The sequence below is a fragment of the Bubalus bubalis genome, chromosome 4 (genome assembly GCF_019923935.1).
Source record: "Bubalus bubalis isolate 160015118507 breed Murrah chromosome 4, NDDB_SH_1, whole genome shotgun sequence".
NCBI classification, from domain to species: domain Eukaryota; kingdom Metazoa; phylum Chordata; class Mammalia; order Artiodactyla; family Bovidae; genus Bubalus; species Bubalus bubalis.
In genome coordinates this window covers 135,998,983-136,022,256 of record NC_059160.1, presented here as the reverse complement: position 1 = coordinate 136,022,256, position 23,274 = coordinate 135,998,983, and the positions used below count along the sequence as shown (strand labels likewise).

General features: G+C 42.3%; 1 protein-coding gene across 11 annotated transcripts in view; it reads left to right on the top strand.

Moving 5' to 3' along the window:
- The window catches only part of RHOBTB1 (Rho related BTB domain containing 1), a 141,388-nt gene extending 118,614 nt beyond the window's left edge, over positions 1-22,774 (top strand). For 7 of the 11 annotated variants that reach the window (XM_044942148.2, XM_025284592.3, XM_025284588.3 and 4 more), the window contains 6 exons: positions 4,851-5,830; positions 7,974-8,092; positions 14,000-14,150; positions 17,228-17,316; positions 19,980-20,085; positions 20,595-22,774. In XM_044942148.2, the coding sequence (XP_044798083.1) occupies positions 4,851-5,830; positions 7,974-8,092; positions 14,000-14,150; positions 17,228-17,316; positions 19,980-20,085; positions 20,595-20,764 (1,615 nt within the window). In that variant the 3' untranslated portion in view covers positions 20,765-22,774. The other 4 variants (XR_003109041.3, XM_044942151.2, XM_044942149.2 and 1 more) reach the window with 4 other exon arrangements.
- The last annotated feature ends 500 nt before the right edge of the window (positions 22,775-23,274 follow it).

Here is a 23,274-nt window from a genome sequence, read left to right as displayed (position 1 = left end):
CATCCCACCCCTCTAGGTCATCACAGAGTGCCAGGCTGGGCTTCCTGTGTTATTTAGCAACTTCCCATTATCCATTTTACACATGATAGTGTATATATGTCAATGCTACTTTCTCAATTCATCCTGCCTTCACATTCTCCGGCTGTGTCCAAAAGTCTGTTCTCTACTAGGTTCATCAGTACTAATTTTATAGATTCCATATATGTACGCACTAATATACAATACTTGTTTTTCTCTTTCTGACTTAATTCACTCTATATAAGAGGCTCCAGGGTTATCTACCTCACTACAACTGACTCAAATATGTTCCTTTTATGGCTGAGTAATATTCCATTGTTTAAATATACACCAACTTCTTTATCCATTCATATGGAGATAGACATCTAGGTTGTTTTCATGTCCTGGCTGCAAATAAAGCAACTGACAAAGGGTTAATCTCCAAAATCTATTAGCAGTTCATACAACTCAATATCAGCAAAACAAATAACCCAATCAAAACATGGGCAGAAGACATATTCAGACATTTCTCCAAAGAACATATCACTTCACTTCAGTCTCTCAGTCGTGTCAAACTCTGTAACCCCATGAACTGCAGCACACCAGGCCTCCTTGTCTATCACCAACTCCCAGAGTTTACCCAAACTCATGACCATTGAGTTAGTGATACCATCCAACCATCTCATCCCCTGTCGTCCCTTTCTCCTCCCACCTTCAATCTTTCCCAGCATCAGAGCCTTTTCAAATGAATCAGCTTTTTGCATCAGGTGGCCAAAATATTACAGTTTCAACTTCAGCATCAGTCCTTCCAAAGAATATTCAGGACTGATTTTTCCTTTAGGATGGAGTGGTTGGATCTCCTTGCAGTCCAAGGGACTCTCAAGAGTCTTCTCCAACACCACAGTTCAAAAGCATCAATTCTTCTGCACTCAGCTTTCTTCACAGTCCAACTCTCACATCCATACATGACCGCAGGAAAAACCATAGCTTTGACTAAACAGACCTTTGTTGGCAAAGTAATGTCTCTGCTTTTTAATATGCTGTCTAGGTTGGTCATAACTTTTCTTCCAAGGAGCAAGCGTCTTTTAATTTCATGGCTGCAGTCACCATCTACAGTGATTTTGGAGCCCAAAAAAATAAAGTCTGACACTGTTTCCACTGTTTCCCCATCTATTTGCCATGATCTTACTTTTCTGAATGTTGAGTTTTAAGCCAACTTTTCCACTCTCCTCTTTCACTTTCATCAAGAGGCTCTTTAGTTCTGCTTCACTTTCTGCCATAATGGTGATATCATCTGCATATCTGAGGTTATTGATATTTCTCCCGGCAATCTTGATTCCAGCTTGTGCTTCATCTAGCCCAGCGTTTCTCATGATGTACTCTGCATAGAAGTTAAATAAGCAAGGTGACAATATACAGCCTTAACGTACTCCTTTTCCTATTTTGAACCAGTCTGTTGTTCCATGTCCAGTTCTAACTGTTGCTTCCTCACCTACATACAGATGAAAGAAGACATACAGGTGGCCAATAAACACATGAAAAGATGCTCAATATTGCTCATTATTAGAGAAATGCAAATCAAAACTACAATGAGGTATCACCTCACACCAGTCAGAATGGTCATCCAAAAAAAATCTATAAACAATAAATGCTGGAGAGGATGTGAAGAAAAGGGAACCCACCTGCACTGTTGGTGGGAATGTAAACTGGCAAAGCCATTACAGAAAACAGTATGGAAATTCCTTTAGAAAGTAGGAATAAATCATCTGACCCAGAAATCCCACTTGGGCATATACCCTGGGAAAACCACAATTCTAAAAGACACATGTACCCCAAAGTTCCTTTCACCATCACCTCTTAGTCAGGAACCCATTTTTGTAAAATGGTTGGCCAGAGCTTAAAGTGAGTTCTCTAATTATGATAGGGTGTATAAAAGTGCTTTGGGGCCTTCCCTGGTACTCCAGTGGTTAAGACTCGGCACCCAATGCAAGGGAGGCTGTTTTGATTCCTGGTTGGGGAACTAAGATCCTGCATATTGCCAAGTACAGCAAAAAAAAAAATAAGTAAGCACTTTGAACTTGGTAAAGTGTTAAACAAAATGTTAGTTACTCATAATAATGTCTTTCTGGAAATTAAGATTTATAATAAAGGTAGGTGAAATTCATGTCTGGATAGTCATGTATGGATGTGAGAGTTGGACTGTACAAAAAGCTGAGTGCAGAGGAATTGATGTTTTTGAACTGTGGTGTTGGAGAAGACTCTTGCGAGTCCCTTGGACTGCAAGGAGATCCAGCCAGTCCATCCTAAAGGAGATCAGTCCTGAATATACACTGGAAGGACTGATGCTGAAGCTGAAACTCCAATACTTTGGCCACCTGATGCGAAGAGCTGATTCATTTGAAAAGACCCTGATTCTGAGAAAGATTGAAGGTGGGAGGAGAAGGGGAAGACAAAGGATGAGATGGTTGGATGGCATCACCGACTCAATGGACATGAGTTTGAGTAAGCTCCGGGAATTTGTGATAGAGAGGGAAGCCTGGTGTGCTGCAGTCCATGGGGTCGCAAAGAATCGGACATGACTGAGCGACTGAACTGAACTGAACTGAAGTGACATTCAGAGCCGTCATCTATGATTCTTGGCCCCATGAACATCAAGTTCATGCAAATACTCATATCCAAGTATTTTTAACCTTCTCACCTTCCTCCATCCAACTTCTTAGAGTATTTCATTCCTAAGGTGGCCGTGTCCAGTTTTTAAAGATTACATAGACCTATGGTTAAAAACAATACTGCTTTTTAAATGGCTCTCTGGTGTGTTATTTTTAGAGTGTCACACATTTAAAATACAGCTTGAAGAAGGATTTGTTTCCATCTATATAAAATGTGGATACCAATCTTGGGAGGAATGAATTTTTTTAAAACATGTACTCCTTCAATATTCTTTTAAAAAATAATTGTATATGTGTTTTATTCTTAACTCTGTTTTTTTGCTGGTAAACATAGGTTTTCCCAAAATGTTGATATTACTGCCTTCCTTCCAGGTAGTAGGTACTTTGCCTTAATAAGCTTATTATAAAATTTTATACAGACATAAGTTTTTATGCCCTCACAGCAAAAGCAAATGGTACTTTGTCAAGATAATTTCTGATGTTCTAGGTACATCTTGGATAAATGTCCTGAAAACATTTCATGTTCCTTCTATTCTTAAATACATGGACTAGGAACTGCATATTATAAGCCACGCAGAGGGAAAGAGGCCTCCTGGCAAATGAGAGACTAGCCCCGGGCCTCAGAACTTTCTGTGTCAAAGGTTAGGATACTCAGGCCTCACACCCTGCATGTATGGAGGCCTGAAGGAGAGTTACAGAGAGCTCCAGGGCACAGTCCTTTCCATAGACAATTCTGAGGTTTCATGAAGGAGGTGGTATCTGAGCTAAGTCTTAAAGAGATTCATCAATTAGTAATCCACCAAAAGCCCATAGGAGCAAAGCTTGAAGTTAACCCTTCTTTACTGCACTTCACTTCCACCTCTGCAACTCTGTGCAGTTTTCCCTCATTTCCATCTAGAGCCTCAAATCCAAATTCTATCCAGTATTACCTTATTTCTCCTAAGGCCTGTCCCTGTTACACACACATCACCCTTGGTCCTGTACACCAGATATTTTATTTAGGAAGATCATCTCCTAAGAGTGCATCTCAGAATCAAGTATGTGTTTGTGAACAATGTAACGACAGATCCTGTCTTGCCTGCATTCTGGAATTCATCTGTGTCTTGATCATGGTTATACCCTAATTACAGCACTATCCTGCCTGCCGATACTGATTCCAGAAGCTTGGCTTCTTGGGGGTTGATTAGACTGTAAATGGGCCTTGTGTGCCAGTCGAAAAGGTTTAGACTTTATTCCCTGAGCTCTATGGAACCAGAGGAAATTTTTTTTAAAGAATTGCAGCTAAGTCATACTTGTAGTACATAAGGAATTTTTGTGTAACAGTGAATGCTGTGAGCTAAAATGTGAAAAATTCTGAAGAAAGATGAGTTAAGAGGCTAATGTACTAATCCAGGCAAAAGATGATCGCCTGATTGAAGAGGGGAAGAGAAAGGGAGAGACATGAAGAAGGTTCACAAAACTAATAGAGGAGACTTACGTGAGCTGTTGGACATGGATCATTTAGCCTAGAACTAGGGAGTTCTGGACTCTGACTGCTTAGTAAAGTGCTCTCAGTGACTTTAAAATGTGACCTTAAGACATTTCCCAAGTGGAAAGGACCTTTAAACTTTCTGCCTGTTTCTTCAGGATACAGAACGAAAACAGCATCCATAGGGATACTGGGAGGCCCAAGTGAGAAAATGAATGTGGATTCCTTTTTAAGTTATAAAGCAAAATGTAAGCATAAGGGGAAAATGATGAAAATGATGCTGATTGTGGCAATAATGATGGTTATCAGCTAACACTGATCAAGCACTCACTGTGGAACAGGTACTATGGCGGGCTAATTATCTCATTTAAACCTTTCAGTCATCCTTTAAGATGCAAGTACTTACTGTTATTCTTCCCATTTTACAGATGGGAAAACTGAGAAAAACGTTAAGTAACCTACCCAGGAACAAACAGCTAGTGAAATGGGTGATGCTTGAGTTATTGTTGTTACTACGGAAAGCATTTTTCCCCTGCCGTCATAAGTCCTTTATATTTGAAAGATTTGAGGTTGGTCGGAGATTTTTCAAGAGTCTAGTAAAAAAAGTCTGAATAGGATTTAAAATGTCTAATTCAATTAGGTGCTTAGATAGGCCCTGATTACTATTTTTTTCCTGAAATAAGACGGATTCTAATGTTAAAAATATTCTATTTCAGGCCCATAAAGAGAGGGGATATTCTGCCCCCAGAAAAAGGCCGAGAGGTTGCAAAGGAACTGGGTATACCCTACTATGAAACAAGCGTGTTTGACCAGTTTGGCATCAAAGACGTGTTTGACAACGCAATCCGAGCGGCGCTCATTTCGCGACGGCACTTGCAGTTCTGGAAATCGCACCTGAAGAAAGTCCAGAAACCTTTACTTCAGGCACCATTCCTACCTCCAAAAGCCCCCCCACCGGTCATCAAAGTTCCAGAATGTCCCTCCACAGGGACGAACGAAGCTGCCTGTTTACTGGACAATCCTCTGTGTGCCGACGTCCTCTTCATCCTCCAGGACCAGGAGCAGATCTTTGCACACCGAATTTACCTCGCTACCTCCTCTTCCAAGTTTTATGATCTTTTTTTAATGGAATGTGAAGAAACCCCCCACTGGAGTGAAGGAGCTTGTGAGAGAGAGAAGCAAAGCAGGGATTCCCAGGAGTGGGCACAGAGTCTTGACCCAGATGAGGAAAGGGAAGAGGGCACCCCAAGGACGCCTCAGGCTGATCAGTGGACCCCCTCGAGCCAGAACCTGTCCCAACAGGAGACCCTGGGGCTGGACGCCGAGGACCTGGTGGCAGAGACACAGACCCTGTCGGGCTGGAGCAAGGGGTTCATCGGCATGCACAAAGAGATGCAGGTCAACCCCGTCTCAAAGCGGCTGGGCCCCGTGACTGTGGTCAGGATGGACGCGTCCGTCCAGCCAGGCCCTTTCCGGACCCTGCTCCAGTTTCTCTACACGGGGCAACTGGATGAAAAGGAAAAAGATCTGGTGGGCCTGGCTCAGATCGCAGAGGTCCTGGAGATGTTTGATTTGCGGATGATGGTGGAAAACATCATGAACAAGGAAGCCTTCATGAACCAGGAGATTACGAAAGCGTTTCATGTCCGGAAAGCCAATAGGATAAAAGAGTGTCTCAGCAAGGGGACATTCTCAGGTGAGCGGGTCCAATGGCAAAGCCATCAGGACCTTTGGTTGTGTTTTATCAAACATTAGCCAAACATGAGGAGGGGGAGATAATGATCGCTGACATGTGCAAGTACTTTTCCCCCCATGTACCTAAGGTATACATATTCGCCTATTTCATTCTCATCACACTTAGAGGTAAAATATGATGATCTCCATTTTGCAGATGGGGAAACTGAGGGGCAGGGAGGTTAGGTAACTGGCCTATGGTTTATACCAGCAGTCAGTGGTGCAGCCAGGATTTGAATGCAAGCTGCCTCCTAGAGCCCCATGGTGTCATAGTGCTTCTCAAAGGTAGGTCAAGCTACCCCTGAGCCTGAGCCAGTCAGCTCCGTACTCATAGTTGCCCTTCAGGATTTCTTCCCTGATATTTTCCAGTCACCATTTAGCATGCACCCATGACAAAAATCAGCAGCCTTTGATCCCAGGGTTGCTGAAAGCCTTGAGGCCATTTTGGTGACCCTCTGGAAAGGGTCCCATCTGGAAAGCCTCATCAGTTTCTCTCCCTTCTCCTTTGGGTTCTCACCATCCTGTGCCCTGCTCGTCTGGATGCTTTTTGTCCCTTTGTTGTCTTTGATAACTGCGCCAAGGGTTGCCCAAGCATCCTGATAACCTGTATCTAAGATGAGTGACTGGTCCATGCTTATCCTATCTCATAGGCTTGTGCTATTTTTGTTCTGTAATTGTCCTCTCTCTGTATGTTTCATTGTAAAAATTTGACTTCTTGACTTCCATTATTATTTAGATATTTCTGTTTTTGTCTTCATTTTCATAATTCCTGCCATAGAAATATGCATTTAATAACTGGTCACTGAACCTGTTAATTAATTTTAAAACTTTGAGTAATATTTACTCCAAACATTGACAATCATGGTAGAGAGAGAGTCTTGAAAGTTAATGAAAAGAAATGTTACAAAGATTTACCTGCAGTAAATGAAACAATGGACCTTAAGTGAAATTGATGAAATCTCCTTTTCCTTACTAGAGAGGATTAGTAACCAAACACAGAGTGGGAGCCTCAACTGGATTCTTTTTATTAAAAAAAAAAAAAAACTATAAAATACAGTTGAGGTAATTAGAAAAAATTGGACATGAACTAGATAATGAATGATATTAAGGGATTATTGCTGATTTTCTTAAGAGTTATAATGGTATGGTTATCTAGGAGAATCTTATTTTTAGAAAATTCTTGGCAAAGTAGTTTGGAGTACGTTCAGTTCAGTCACTCAGTCGTGTCCAACTCTTTGTGACCCCATGAACCTCACTCAGCACACCAGGCCTCCCTGTCCATCACCAACTCCCGCAGTTTACTCAAACTCATGTCCATTGAGTTGGTGATGCCATCTAACCATCTCATCCTCTGTCATCCCCTTCTTCTCCCACCTTCAATCTTTCCCAGAATCAGGGTCTTTTCCAGTGAGTTAGTTCTTCATATCAGGTGGCCAAAGTATTGGAGTTTCAGCTTCAGCATCAGTCCTTATGATGAATATTCAGGACTGATTTCCTTTAGGATGGACTGGTTGGATCTCCTTGCTCTCCAAGGGACTCCCAAAAGTCTTATCCAACACCACAGTTCCAAAGCATCAATTCTTCGGCGCTCAGCTTTCTTTATGGTCCAACTCTCACATCCGTACGTGACTACTGAAAAAATCATAGCTTTGACTAGACAGACCTTTTTTGGCAAAGTAATGTCTCTGCTTTTTAATATGCTGTCTATGTTGGTCACAACTTTTCTTGAAGTATGCTGTTAAAAAATATCTACACACATTTTATATAGCTAAGGCAAACATGACAAAATTAAGCGTGTGATAAACCAGTTACTGTTTTATTATTCTTTCTACTGTGCTCCATGTTGAAACTTTAGAAAAGAATATTCCTCTCCTTTATGTTACTTTATGGTTCACAGTGTTTGTGTTGTGACCTTATGTATAATTTTAAATGCTTACTCCTCATATCCTTGGAGGACACGGAGAGAATCGGTGCCCAAGGTGGGGGTGGACACCGCATCAGTGGTTAAGGGTATGGAAGAGAGATGAGAGACTAGGCAGATGGATATGGATGGAAGCCCTGGCAAGGCTGGCTCACAGGCTTGTGCTTCCTCCATCCTTGGGCAGATGTGACGTTTACGTTGGACGATGGAGCCATCAGAGCCCACAAACCGCTGCTGATCTGCAGCTGCAAGTGGATGGCTGCCATGTTCGGCGGGTCATTTGTCGAAAGCGCCAACAGTGAGGTAGGTGCCTTCCAAAAAGCCCGAGCGGCATCTTAATGAATATGCATGTGTATTTGTATTAGAAAGTGTTGCCAGAGGACTTGGATTCTTTAACTGCTAACTTGGAAGACTTTTTTAGGCAATGCTTGAGTACCAGGTCACCCTCTTTCCATAATTCTACAAGTATGAGAAGCCTGTTGTTCACTTGCTATGTGTGAACCCCCAAGTCCCCCCATATCCTTTCATCCTCACAGGGCTCCTCATCCCTGAAAACATGTACAGCTATATTTTTTAACAAATGTCATCAGGCAAGGTACTATCAAAATCCCCTCAAAGAAGGGGCACTCTGTCTTCTAGAAGTTGGAGACAGTGAAAAGTGTCTTCAGTCACTTAAACCTGGGCTTGACTCCTGCCAACAACAGATGAGGGATCTTAAAAAGCCACCTTCCTGTGCCTCAGTCTCCTTATCCTAAAGGTGAGAGATGTACTAGGTCATGCTCAAGGTCCCCTTGATCTGTAATAGTCCCTGAGGCTCTCTGCCCTAACGGGCCTCAACTCTAGGGCTTGTCACCTCTAGGAAAACAGAGATGGAGCAAAGGGTCTCTCAGACTACCCTTTACATCTAGTAGTAGATGTAACTACCTGTTACATCTAGTAGAAGCCACTGGGTCACTTGTCAAATGCCAGCCCTATCTCCAAAAAAGGAATATTATTAGAGCAGAGCAAACAGCATCTTGGAGACCTTGTATCTCCACGTCTTCACAAGCTGTTGGAAAAGAAAGAAAAATTCCCTTCAAGCATTTCTAACTTGTTTCTAGAGGTAGACATTTTTTGTTGAGTTTGGCAAATATTTCTTATCCATCTTTTAAAAATATATTTGGGGACACCCCATCAAGCTTATTGTCCTAATGGGCTTATTTTTGCTTATCTCAACATCTCTCCAAACTTTTAACAGAAACCCAGAAAACAGTAACTAACTTCAAAGGGGAGCCCTCACCCCAGAAATCTGAGCACTCCCTTTGTGACCCAGGAGCCTGCATTTGCATCCCCAGGTAGGGAAACAGAATCCTGTAATCACAAGCCAGGATGGCTGGCTGTCGGTAGGCCACCCTTCTGCTTTCAGAACAGACTGCAGCTGCTCCTAAACCAACCCCCGGCCGAACACTGTCTGCTGTCGGGGAAAAAGATGTTAGAATTATCCTGATGACCTCTTCTGATGTCTGCCAGCCTTCGTAAACCAGGAGGTCCTCACCTGCAGCTAAACGAAGTCTTTCCTCTACCATCAAAGGTGTCTGGGAGCATCATTACTAAGACCACAGCAACTGGTAGAGGCTACCCAGTGAAGGGACTGTGGGGCTTAGATCCCCGACTCCTCTGCATACAAGCTGTTTGGCCTTGGGCCAGTGATCACCCTTCTGAGCTCCAGCCTCCTATCTGGAAAATGTGGTCATAACCCGTAATGTGGTTGCGAGGTGTGAGTGTCAGTACCTTGAAGCACCTCATAAGCACTAAATGCAAAATGACGTCAGCCTTATGTGGATGCTGGAGGCACTGATGATATTCTTTCCCTCTTTTTCAAGAAAATTGGGGGATGCCGCCAATTAATAAAACCTCATCCAACTGGCACAGCACCAACTTCAGTAATCTCTCAAGATAAAAGAGCCCCAAGACTCGCTTGCCCTCTTTTTCCAGCTTGCTGAAGTATGTGCCCGAGGGTACCTGCTTGTCACCTGGCAGAGAGCGGTTGATCGAGGTCCGGAGCCCAGGCACAAAGAGACACTGGCAGAGCTGACCTCACTGATGCTAATCCCCTTTATCCCTTCTCAGGAATGGATTGTAATTGTCTCCAGATTAAAACGTGCAGGAGAGGTGACCAAAACAGAAACTTGGCAGCCGATGTGAATGCACACGGGTCTGGTCACGTCACAGCCTCTCTCTGGTGTGGCATCTGTTTAGCATCACACTGCCCACCCCCCTCCCCACCTCAAGGACTAGGTTGCTCACCACTTAGAACTACAGCTGAGCCTGATACAGATGTGTAGTTTCAACCCAGCTCAAAACACAAAGGCCAACAAACCAAGCTACCAAAAGTCTATACCAAGACACCTAATATATGAAGAATGGCGTGAGCTGCAGATAAGTCCAGTCTTTCCTGCCCCTTCTCATGACTTCCAGGGTACACGGAAGTGTTCTCTTATATAGTTATGAACTCTAGTCTCAGCTTGACCTTGGGCAAGAGACCGACCCTCTTTAGACCTGCGTCCTCATCTCTAAAATGGGGACCACAAGAGAACCATCTCCAAAGGGCAGGTCAGTCATGAAAGTATGTGTGTAGAGCATCAAATTTGGTGCCTAAAACATACAAAGGCTCAAGCAATGTCGATGACTATTTTCCTGGAGGACTCTTGTTAAATTGTTTCCATGAGGAGTTTAAGGTCTTTGTCCCCTGAAAGTCCTCAGGTAACAAACAAGCCACCAGGTCCCTTCCTAAACTAGCAGAGTGTGGTAGAGGTGGTTATGGCGGTAAGAAGAGGTACTTGGGTGAAGCCTCAGTAAATGTTCTATGGTTAATTTAGGCCTGTATATGCATTGGCCTGTGCTTTCTAGGCCACCTTTTTATTCTTTATTGTTTTGTGAAAATCTGATGTCCCCCACAAAATCCAACCTTTTTTTTTTTTTTTTTTTTTTTTGCATTAATAGAATTCACATGCATATCCAGAAAGGAATAAAATATGCCCACTGATGTTCTTTTAACTTTTTTTGTCATTTAATATTTAAGACACTGTATTTTACTTCTATTTTTCTCATTACTTTTAATGTAGCAGTAAGCATAATTCTCTCCCCAGAGGTACTCAGCAAGTGGTTCATTAAAAATGCATGCCCATGTTGTAGTAAGCAATGCTCTGGATCTAGAATACTTTCTCATTCTCTATGAGACCATCTCTAATTATAAGCCTAATAGTCTGAGCTGATCTTTGCAATTAAACTTTTAAACCAGCTAAACTGGAATATGGGTCGTTGTTTAGGGTAGCATTGTATTTTTTTTCTTAAGCTACTTTCAGCAGGTAGGGCACAACAGTTTTAATTCCATTTGTTTTATTTATTTTATTTTTTAAAGTTCTATAAAAATGGTCTCTCTGTTGCTACTCAGTTTATTAGTAATGTTGAAATCACAGGGAAAAAAATCAACAGCGGGGGAAAAAAAAGTGCATGTTCTAAAATGTTGTTTATTTTCATTTGTTGGTTACTTCCGAGGATCCCTAACATTATTTGCCAAAAAGAGCCACTGCTTTTATAAATAAAAGTGTTAGTGTTATATTAAACATGAAGGAAACAGTAGGTCATAGATGCTTACAAATGTCAGAATGCTCTGAAGACATTGGGAGTGTTGGGGCAGGGCTGCTTCCTGGAATCTATCATCTCCTGATGCCAAAAATAATTTTGTTTTTATTTAGGATGTCCATTTTGCCATGACTTAGAACACAATCTTAGAAAAAATGGCTTAAGTCATCTGAGTATCTTCAGAGTCCATTATCTTAGTGAAGGAAAAGCTTTAGATGTCATCTATTCCAAATCTCTCCCATGTCACAGATGAGGAAACTAAGGTTCAGAGATGGTGAATAATTTGTTAAAGGTCACACAGCATTCTAGCATATCTCTGGGCCTTCCCCAGCCCCTTACCCTGTCCTTCAAGCTAGTATTTTCAGAAACATCCCCATCCCTGTGAGTGCAGGTATTCACAGGAAGCCCTGGGACTTTATTTATCATCACTAACACTTTAGAGCACTTAACACTTCATAAAATGTATATATTTTTACTATCACAATGGCCCCAATTTTAAAGTTTCACAACTTAATTAACTTTCAATTATTTAAAAATTGTGCTAATCCAAACACCATTCTAGAGAAATCAAATTTTGCCATATGTAATTTGCCATGTTTTCCATATGATAAAAGTTCATGTCTATGTAAGATAAATGCATGTGTACATAAATGTTTATCCACACAAATATAACTGTGTTAGATTTACTGGAATAGCAATTAATTACAATACAATGGTTTCTGTATTTTAAAATGATATCAGCTATAGTTTCTACTTGCCAGGTTTTATTTATTATTGTAGAAGTTATGCTAAAAATTTGAAACTATCACACTTGTCAAGTCATTGATGGGTAGTAACCACGCAGCTTATTAATAGAATCACAATTGTTCTCACTGTGTCTGAGAGAGGAAGAGTAATTTCCATAATATTTCTAGGAATTTTTCTGGGCTCTCTCTTTGATACACCTAGGGAAAGCTGTGTCCGAAAAGATATTCCCTCTCTCAGATGGTTGGTGGCTATGCAGGAAAATGATATAGACGGTTGCTATAGCTTTAACAATTGCAACCACACCATTAGAAGACTGAAGTGGCCACAAGCCCCTTGTAGATTGTGGAGACAATTTATAAACAAATATATATATACAGACACAGACATATACATACACACACACATATATATACCCACACTTATACACACAAATATAGAGAGATTAAAATATATACTATAGATGTAATCATATATAACATACAGATATAATCATGTCATACATAAATGTAATCATAAATGTAATTTTTGTATGCTTATACCAGAATTAAGTCTATAACTTTTTATCCTTTTGAATTCAGAAATCTAATTCTTGAAAACTGTTAGATACAGTGCTATATTATAGCTTTCTTCCTTACCATGAAGGGTTTCCAGTCCTGCACAGCAGCTCCGAACACAAACTTTAGAATCTTATTTCCTGGGTTCAAATATCAGTCCCAGCTTCCTAGCTCTGCAACCCTGGACACCAGACTTAACCTCCCTAAACCTCCATTCACTTATCTGTAAAATGGCAAAAACAATAGTCTCTCCTTCCTAGGGAGGATATAAGGATCAAAATATAATGCATGTGGAAAGCTTATTAGCACAGTACCTTGTGCATAGGAGGCCTTCTATTAGGTTAATTCTTATCATCATTCCAATAGCGAGTACTCATGGCACCATTCTCTATGATGCCAGGGCACATCTCGTTCAGTTAGAAACCTCAGATGAAGAACAGCTGCTATAACGTGTGTATCCCTGTTGATCCAGGCCCAGCCGTTCAGAACTCTACTTCCCAGGCAGCCCCTGGCTCCTCAGCAGGCTCTAGCTTGGATGAATACGCGCCATAACTACACGTGCTCAGGAGGAAGACGAGCAGGATCCACCAGGGAACAATTCTCATACCCGGCCGTTCCCCAAGATGTCCCAAGCCCAGCTCTCTCTAGATTCTCTGCATCTACTGATACCTGATAATCTTCCAGTAGTTCCAAATCTATGTGGTTGTGCCACAGGAAAAATAAAGTGTGTATACCATGCTAACACATACTTTTTAAATTTTTTATTGATGTATAGTTGATTTCATGCTAGCGTTTACTGATAGAACGTTGGAATCACGCCAGTCACTGTGGCAACTAGGCTGGTTGCTCATCGTCTTCTTTTGACATCTTAGAGAGCTGGGCTCTATTGTGTGTCAGCAAAGTGCGGTCTGCAGCTCCCCCCAACACCTGTCATGTTGCTAGGAGATTTCTTTCCCCACAATAGAGTATTACAGGGTACTTGGCAAGGAGGGCCTATAATGTCATCATACATTTACAGCCCATTTGTCTGATTTATAAGCCCAAATAGCTATTTAAAAATTCCAAATCAGGCTTTGTCAGGCAGCCCCACTCTTTTGTCATCCACAAATCAAACTGTTATGTTTACAGCTGTAAATAGTGAGTGACTTCTCCGCACAGCCTCAGAGCACGTGTCCCAGACTTGGTAATAATGAATCACACGGCGGGGATATTTACAAGCAGTATAGCCTGAAAATGTGCCCAGTGCTTTCTTCAGCAGAACTTACCTTTTCAAATAACATTTCAGGTATATCTCCCACACATAAACAAGATGTCAATGCAGGCAGTACTGGATTATCTCTATACTAAGCAGTTGTCACCTAACTTGGACCTGGACCCACTGGAACTAATTGCCTTGGCAAACAGATTTTGCCTGCCACACTTGGTTGCACTTGCAGGTAAGGCTGATGACTCAGGACCATGCGGTATCTGACTGTCATATTTATCAAAATGACATTTTTGCAAAAAATAATACCTCCTGGGAATAAAAATTAAATTTTTATCACCCAACATAGGACTGTCTTGTACAGGGTGATATGAACTGATCAAATGTATCAAACAGCCCCAGTTCAATTCAGCAACTGTTTTTTTAGGCACCTACTTTGTATAGGTCCTGCTGACACATACAGAAGGCAGTAGTTAAGAACATAGGCTACAGATCCAGATCACTTGGGTTCATATCTTGGCTCCAGTATTTACTGGCTGGATGACTTCATACTTGATTTAATTAGTCTGTATCTCAGCTTTCTCTCTCTCTTTAAAATGAGGATAATGATATTCTACCATAGAGTTGTTATGAAGATTAAATGAGTTAAGAGATTATATATATATAAAGAGAGAGAGTCCTGAGAACAGTGTCTGGCACCTAGTAAGCATTATGTAAGTGGTTTTCTTAAAGCTATTTTAGAAAATGTTCTGACATTGTCAAGATCATTTTGGGAAAAAGAGAAAAAAGGGAGACTTGATTTAACTTCACAGAACCTTATGTATCATTTCTAGATTTGCTCAGTTGGTAAGCCAAAGTAGATCTAAATAAGATATATGCTTTCAAATACCCTTTTCTTGAATTTAAACCTTCTGTTTCATTTACCAGAGTTGTTGATTAGCAGTAAGGGTGCTACATTTAGTTGACTCTTGTTAACCAGGAAAGCAGGATAGTGCCTGTTTTGTTCACTGGCATATCCTCTGTACACAGAGAAGTGCCTGAGCATAGGAGGTTCTCAGTAAAAGTCTGTTGAAGCATTAAATGAAAATGAAGGTATGAACAAACCAACCAGCCACACCTGCCCTTGACTTCCTGACAGTATCTTTAGGAAAAAAAAAAAGATTTATTTCTCTGCACTCCAAGTTTCTACCATGCTCAGCCAACTGGAGATCAACGTTTTCTCCTCACCTTCCTTCTTCACCAGCTGGATAACAAGAAATAGTATTGCTATGCATTTTCTTTTTGTTTTTTTGCCACACTGCACGGCAAGTGGGATCTTGGTTCCCTGACCAGGGATCTAACACGCAACCCCTGCATTGGAAGCATGGGGTACTAACCACTGGACAGCCAGGGAAGTTCCTGCTCTTCATTCTTTAAACTCTTTTTAACCAATAAACCTGAAGTCATAGATTCAAATGAGTATTGCTGCTTTTTCAATACTAACTCTAGCAGGCTACAGAAGGCAGTTCTTTTTTTCATAAGTAAGAACCTCAAGCCATTTGACTATCCAGTTTTTAAAAGTATTTGTCCTTTGAGGATAAACTGAACTGTTTTACATAATCAAAAGTAATTTGGAGCCAAATCTGAGGATTTGTGATCAATCTTGAAGGAGGGCCATTTGTGCTTAAATATTAAGGGTGATGATGAAAACATGGGACTGATTTCTCCAGGAAAGAAACTGACCCAAAGAAACCTTCCTGTGTTAACTACAGACGTCTATGTATGTTTATTTTTCTTAGTAAATGCTATTATTAATGGTTATGATTATTTAATATACATCTTTCTAAGATGATTCCTTTAATCATTTCTATAGTATTTGCTGTTTAGTGTAAGTATAGAGTGTTTGGAACAGAGTGTTTAAAAATCAGTTTCTGGGGTGAAAATGCCCTGCAAGCCAAACTATCATTTAACACTTTGGAGTTACCTAAGATTTAAAACCCAGTGACTCCTCTGGAAGATTTAGTTACAAATAGTTCTTTGTCAATCCAGCTGAGGAATGTTGTGCCAAAGAAACCATCCCAAACTTGAGACCATGTTGACTAGGTAAGAGACATATAGACTAACAAATAAGCACATAAACCCAGAGCAGAAAGTAAGCATGGTTTGGACAGTATACTAAAAAATTAAATGTGATGCTAGAGATGAAAAAAAGCATCAAGGAGCCAGAAATGCTGGGTCAAGACTGTACCCACTCATGTCAAGGCCAGAGGCAGGCAACAGCGTAACAGAGGCAAAAGGCAACTCAGTCGCAGAACCAGAGTCTGAATTCAGCATAGAATCCTAGAACACAGCTTCCGAGCAGAAACGACGGTCCCATCTAGATCTGTGTGACTTGTGGCTGAAGATCGCCCCAGTCTTTAGAATCTAAGAGGTTGAACAATATGTCCCTCGTCTGCTGCTGCTGAGACACTCGTACGCATTGCTGCCTCTGCTGCTGCTAAGTCGCTTCAGTCGTGTCCGACTCTGTGCAACCCCATAGACAGCAGCCCACCAGGCTCCCCCGTCCCTGGGATTCTCCAGGCAATAACACTGGAGTGGGTTGCCATTTCCTTCTCCACTGCATGAAGGTGAAAAGTGAAAGTGAAGTCGCTCAGTCGTGTCCCACTCTTCGCGACCCCATGGACTGCAGCCCACCAGGCTCCTCCGTCCATGGGATTTTCCAGGCAAGAGTACTGGAGTGGGGTGCCATTGCCTTCTCCGCACGTATGCATTAGCAGTTTTAATTCCCCATCTGGACTCATTACTGTTAGCCTCTCCACAGTCAGAGAGTATTGAGAATTGGAGTGATAAGAGTGAGGAAACCATCGAGCAGGAAGATACAAGAGTCTCGAGGATTCTAGGCAGGTCCTAGCGTGCCCAGAGCAGCACTCTCAAACAGAACTTTCTGCAATGATAGAGACTTTCTGTGTCCGAGATGGCCAGTACATGTGACCACTGAGCGCTTAAATGTGGCTAGTGTGGGGCTGAGGACCTGAATTTTTTATTTTGTTTAATTTTAATTAAGTTTAAATAGTCCCTGGAGGCCAGTAGTTACCATACTGGACAGAGGTGGTCTGGAGAACTCTGGCTATTTCAGAAAGGCTAACGAGTGTCCCCAGAGCCTGCAGTGCGCTGACCCGAGCCATGACTCGCCATACTGAAAGGCCACACATCAGAGAGGGCCCTTGATTCAGTGCACATGGAACTGTGTCCCCTACCTCCTCCCCTCTGAGGTGACCCCAGATGGCAGCCTCCAGGCACTAACATTCTCCTGCTCCCTCTTCTCCCCAGAACAGCACGCCGTTCAGGAGCTGACCAAGGCCGCCATGAGTGGCGTGGGCATTGATGGGGAAGTTCTCTCTTACTTGGAATTGGCCCAGGTTCGTAGCAATTTGCCTTTCACCTTTTCGGTGTATTCAACCAGTTCATTTAACGCTGATAAAACATTCCACTGTTGCATCTGAACAAATAAAGATGTCACCAATGAGTCACAGAAGCCCCCTGCTGTGTGCAACAGAAAAGATCTGAAAGTTTTAAGTTTCAGGCACTGTTCACCCTGCTGGGCTTCATTTGAAAAAAACAACAAGGGCCCTGCCCCCACACCAGCCCCTTTGTGCCCCGCCCCTCCAGAGGCAGCAGCTTCACATGTGGGAGAACAATTCAGGGCATGGGAGGGGAAGGCTCTGGCTCTTTTTTGAATTCTCAGACATGCATTGGCTGAGATCACAGTTTCTAGAATTCCGTTTAGTCCCGGGTTGCCTCTGGTCTCACTGCAGCTCTCCTGGTTTTCCTTTTTTTTTTTTTACATCAGCATTTGTTACTGTTGATATTGTGATTCCATATCCCAACACACACTGCCCTCTTCCTCTAGAGAGGGTCAGAGATCAGTCTTGGCTTTGTCTCCATGTAATTTATTTAAGGCACAAAGTTAAAGGCTGCCTCCATTTCCTCATCTGTTGGAAATGGGGATGGTAATTCACCCTCTGTCAACTTTACTGATTATTTTGAGAAACAACTAGGAGAGAATGTTTCAGAAAGGGCATCAAAGAGGGGAAATCCTCTCATAATACAAGGCACATAGGTGGAGTTATCTAATCCCTGACCTAGACTTACAGGCCATGAGTTTACACTCTGTAGGAACTAAGAATAAATTCTTCAGACTTTTCTCTGACCTATTGGGTTTGGCTTTCTTTGTTCCCTGTCTTGGTTATGGCAGTGGTTTACTAAATCTTACGTCAGGCACTTCAAATCGGAATTTGTTAACCAAGGAAGAGGAGGAGGCAGGCCCATCTCACATGTTCCTCAGGCCACTCTGACTATAGCCCTGAGAGATGTTCAAGAGGGGAAAATGTGGATCAGGACTTCACAGCAACCTGCTCTTTCTGACTCAACATCCAACAAGGATTTGTTATTTCCTCCCCTTCTACCAGGCACCACCTTAGATAAGAGGACATGTAGATTCTCTGCCCTTGGGACCATCATAAGCCACTGAGAGGAGCAAACACAAGCACAAATTATTAAATCCAGTGTGAAAAACAACCTCATAGAGGTTACAAGTTAAAACTGAGAGCAGACGTCAACTGCAGTGAAATCAACAAGCCCCCATCGACACTGATCATCCACATTTGGAATTTGGGAGTGTTTTGAAACAGGACTAGGGGAGAACTTAAGACTTGTGCCCCTCCAGTAAGTATTCCTCCTGGAGAACAATCAAATGACCCAGAATCTCCTATAGGCCAGCCCAATGGAGGTAATATAGCAGTTGTGTCTATCTTTTTATTTTCTGTTCCCACCCTGTTCCCTCCCCTGACCCACACATAACCCAAGAAGGAAATAAAATCATTCCTGCTAAGCTCTGAAAAGCCTTGGAGGAGGCATTTAGGATGGAGCTTCCAGTATCTTAGCTCATTCATTAGACTCTAACCCAGGGATGCACTGGTAAGTATTTAACTATCAGCAGAGACCATGATCTGTTGCATTTTCCAGTCTCCATGGTGTAAATACCCCACCTTCCCAACTTGTAACAACTCAAAGTCACTGAGCTCAGAGTCGCAAAGAGCTGCACCCAGTGACACTTTCAAGCAGGTACAAGCCAACTCCAATACAGCACTGCTCTAATCTGACTTTCAGGGAGAAATCTACTATCAAGAGAAGTTGGAAGCACTGGCTAAAATTGTCTGTCCTGCTGGGCTTGTGATCTGCAGAGAGTTTCTTGAATTAGTTTCCAGGGACATTGGCTTTTCTCTTGGCCTCTGTTCAGGGCCTTGACAGGGGCCTCAGAGGAAGCATGCTGTGGGTTTCAGGGGTTCAGCTGCCCAAAGAAGCATTAAGAGTAACAGACAATAGCACGGATGTCCGAAAGAGGCCTGGACAGAAAGACTGAGGGACATGTCCCTTCCAAATCTGAGGACAAGATGGGGAGTTAACTATGGATTTTTGTGCATCAGGTCTTTCGCAGACACAGCTATCTCAGCTGCCATGGTCCTGTGCGTCTTCTCAGAAAGGAGAGAGTGCATGGAGTGTCTGGCTCCCTCCCTCCCTGCCCACATCGCCTGCTCTTCTTATGTAACCAAAAGGACAGGTATAGGACAGTCACACATGCCACAGTCTCCTCTTTCAGATCACTGGCCCCAGCCAGCTGAGCTCTGACATGTGACACGGAGGATTCTGTTGCCGAGGCTTCCTTAAACGGAGATGACATCGCTGCTTTCTGAGGCAGGCTGGTGCCTTCCAGAGGCCATGGCCACTTATCATTAGAGGGCAGGTGTGAGGGGAGGGGGAGAGAGGCAAGGCAGACTTTAAACTCCTGATACAGTGATTATTTTTAGTGCACATATCCCAGAGGTGAGAGGAGGATGCCAAACACTTGCATGTGGCTGGTGTGGAAACCGTGGCCAAAGTCAAAACACGAGTCAAAACAGCAGGTTTCTGAAGCAGTCATCTGGGCCCTTTATTTCTTTGACCCCTACCATGACTTTTTATTTCTTTGTAGTCCCACTTGAGAAAATAGAGGTCTGACCCCCTTTTGGTCACTTCCCTGCAGTTTCACAATGCCCACCAGTTGGCCGCCTGGTGTTTGCACCACATCTGCACCAACTACAACAGTGTTTGTTCCAAGTTCCGCAAGGAAATCAAATCGAAATCTGCAGGTGAGGCTGTGTGGTCCCCATCTGTCCAGTTCTCATCACCTGTGACTGAGGGGTTTCCCTTCACCGCCCTTGAGAAGGAACATGGGACAGCCCCCGGCTCACGGAGAACTCCTTGTGGCCATATGGCAGTCACAGATTCACGTGACATGCAAGACCCAAGGAATTGTATGTTGGATATTCTCTCTGGAGAACTTCATGGCTGGGGGGATTTGTGTGGAGACAGGTGGGAGAGGGGTTGTTCAAGGTGCCCTGCTGCAGAGCAAGCAGAGCTTGTTGGTTCACCCTTGTCTGGGAAGGCAAAGGGACCTGGGTTCAGGCTTTCTGTGTCCAGCTGTGTAATTTTAGGCAAGTGGTTCCACCTCTCAAAACTTTCGTGTCATAATCTGCTACTGGCCCTACTCAGCGTCCCTGCTCATTGGTTAGCTGAGAGGATGCACGTGATAATCATCTCAGAGAAGCCTAAGCACAGAACCTAGCAGGTATCATCATCTGCACCTTTTCTTCCCCAGACAACCAGGAATACTTTGAGAGGCACCGCTGGCCTCCCGTGTGGTACCTGAAGGAAGAAGACCACTACCAGCGTGTGAAAAGGGAAAGAGAGAAGGAAGACATTGCACTAAATAAACATCACTCGAGAAGAAAGTGGTGCTTCTGGAATTCATCTCCAGCGGTCGCCTGAGGCGGAAGAGGAAAAAAAAATCAGAAATCTGACACGCCACTCAAAAGCACTACTGTAAAATGAGTCTTATTTTTAGAGATAACATGTAGTTCAGGTTTCAGGCACTGATCTTCCTCCACTTTTGTGCATTTATCTTTGTTGGGATCAAAGCACAAGCTCACCATCAATGAGCCTGGACAAAAAGGGAAGTTGACGCTCACTGCATTCCTTAAACTTATATGTATATTTTTTGTTAGAAGGCTTAATAAACTTTAGTCTGGTATCTCATTTCTTTTTATACAAAGGAAAAAAAAAATCCAGCTTTCATGTTTCAAATTCCAAATTGGAAAATATTTTTATACGGTCTCTTGTAAATGAAAATACTGTGTATTACTTTATTTTACAGGACGCACATTAACCATGAAGTCGCCCTGCGATTCTCTTTGCCCACGAGCATTATTACTTAATTAGAGGGATATCCTTTAGTCGTGAAGTAAAGAGTTGGAATGAAATTCCCCAAAGTACAAGTTAGGGAGTGTTTCATCTTTGTTCTGCCGAATAACACTGGTATAATTACCAAGTCAACTCCAAGAATGTGTATTTACAATATTTGCTGTGTAAGTGCTAGTAATTATATGGTTATATGTGCCATGTAAAATATAGTGATATCAAATCTTCTGTTGTTTAAAATGTCTAGATTTAAGAGGATAATCTTTATAATCATTAGAAGGGCTTATTAAATCCCAGCATTATCCAGGGCAAACTCTCTGGTGGACCTGAATACAAAAGATACCACAAGAGCGCTGGTGTTTGGATTGCTGTATGAAGATGTCCGTCTCTCAGTGTTCCTTGATCTTGCCATGTTTCTGCATGCAGTTTTGCCACTGACTTGAATCGAGATGGGCAAGGGTGAGGGTCCCCGGACTCGGTCCCCTCATCTGCAGACTTGTCACATCTCCCCACCAGAAACAGGCTTCCTCAGGTCTCTCACCTGCGGCCAACTTCACTTTGTAAGACCCATGTTTTTAACTCTTCCCAGGGAAAATTCACGTTGCTGCAGAAGTAGACCAAGGCAGACCACCCACCCCTGCTGAAATTCAGTTGGAGGGCCTGTGAAGGCACAAAGCTGGAGGCTGGGTCGTCTAAGGTCACTGCATTCTCCAACGCAGACGGGAATTTTACTCCAAAAGTCTAGGAAATGGTGCTATTGTGAGTTAGTTCTGACCCTTTGTCATTCTGAGTTTTCAGTGTTAAAATAGCAAGTATTGAGCAGGGGGGCTTTTGAGAGGCCATCAGTCACTGCTTCTCTGTAAATTAAAATGTTACAACACTCACACAGAGCATTTTAAGGCCACAGTTCCATACCTGTTTTGGGATGTTGTGTGGTGGAGGCTCGGGCTTTTTCTATTCAGAGGTCAATTTAATGATACTAAAAGCTGTTGATTTTTTTTTCTAGCTTTCAGAAGTTAGAAAAGAGACAGTTGAGTCCAAACTCCAATGTTAACAACCAAATATATTTGAAAATCTATCCAGATTACAGATAAGCGCTTATTACTGGCCATGGATACATACCAGTTAGCAAAATTGGGAGAGGCCCAGAAATGTTATCACTCGCTCATGACAAAGGACTGGGCAGTAGAGTAGGGAAGGATGGGATGATTGTAAATGCATCTACCTTAATTTTGTGTCAATAGGTTGTAAGTCATGAATGGAAGGAGAAAGGAGACAATGAGAGGAAGAATCAGCATCTATCCCATCATAGAATGGTAGAAGTTGAGTTTTCGATGAATAGTCAGAGTTGAATTTATACAACCAAAGCTCCCATGTGATTGTAATCTTGCCAAAATGTAATGGGCATATAAATGAACCTGGGGTATAAGCAATAATATCCACTGGTGTTATCAGCTACTGTAACCAAGTGGCTGGTTCATTTGGTTGACGCTGATTATGGCCTTTAACCATGGTGGTTTGTTTTGTGTTTTGTTTTTTATTTCACAAAAAGCCAATAAAATTGTTTAGCTATAAAATGCCTCCAATTTTTGTTTTGTTTTGTTTTGTTTTTTCCTTTAAGGACTACCGTCATTATTGTGTGTGTATTGTGTGTGTGTACCGACATATTGTGTGTGTCACTGCTTTTTAAAAGAACTGTCAAAGCTTTAAGGGTGCTGGGTCATAGGGTATGTGTGCTTCAAGAACAAAGCAGCTTGAATGACTGTCATCTTTGTCTTTAGTATTGCCAGCAGATTGTAATACCATGATGTATATGAGGGGTCTGGCTCTTTGATTTGGGCTAATATGGTTATGTCATTAGACATGGTACAGTTTTGGAAAGAAACAAAAATAATGTCTCTAGCCTAATGGACTTGTTTTAATCTGATTTTGGGCGAGTCTACCAGCAATTAAGTCAAAGTTTGCATTGGTGGGCTCATGAAGAACAGTCTTCTTCAGAAGCAGATCTGAGAAAGCCTTTAGAAAAATTTATAATTAATCTCTGAGCTTCTAGGTAGTATATTTGCCCAAGCTCAGAAGGA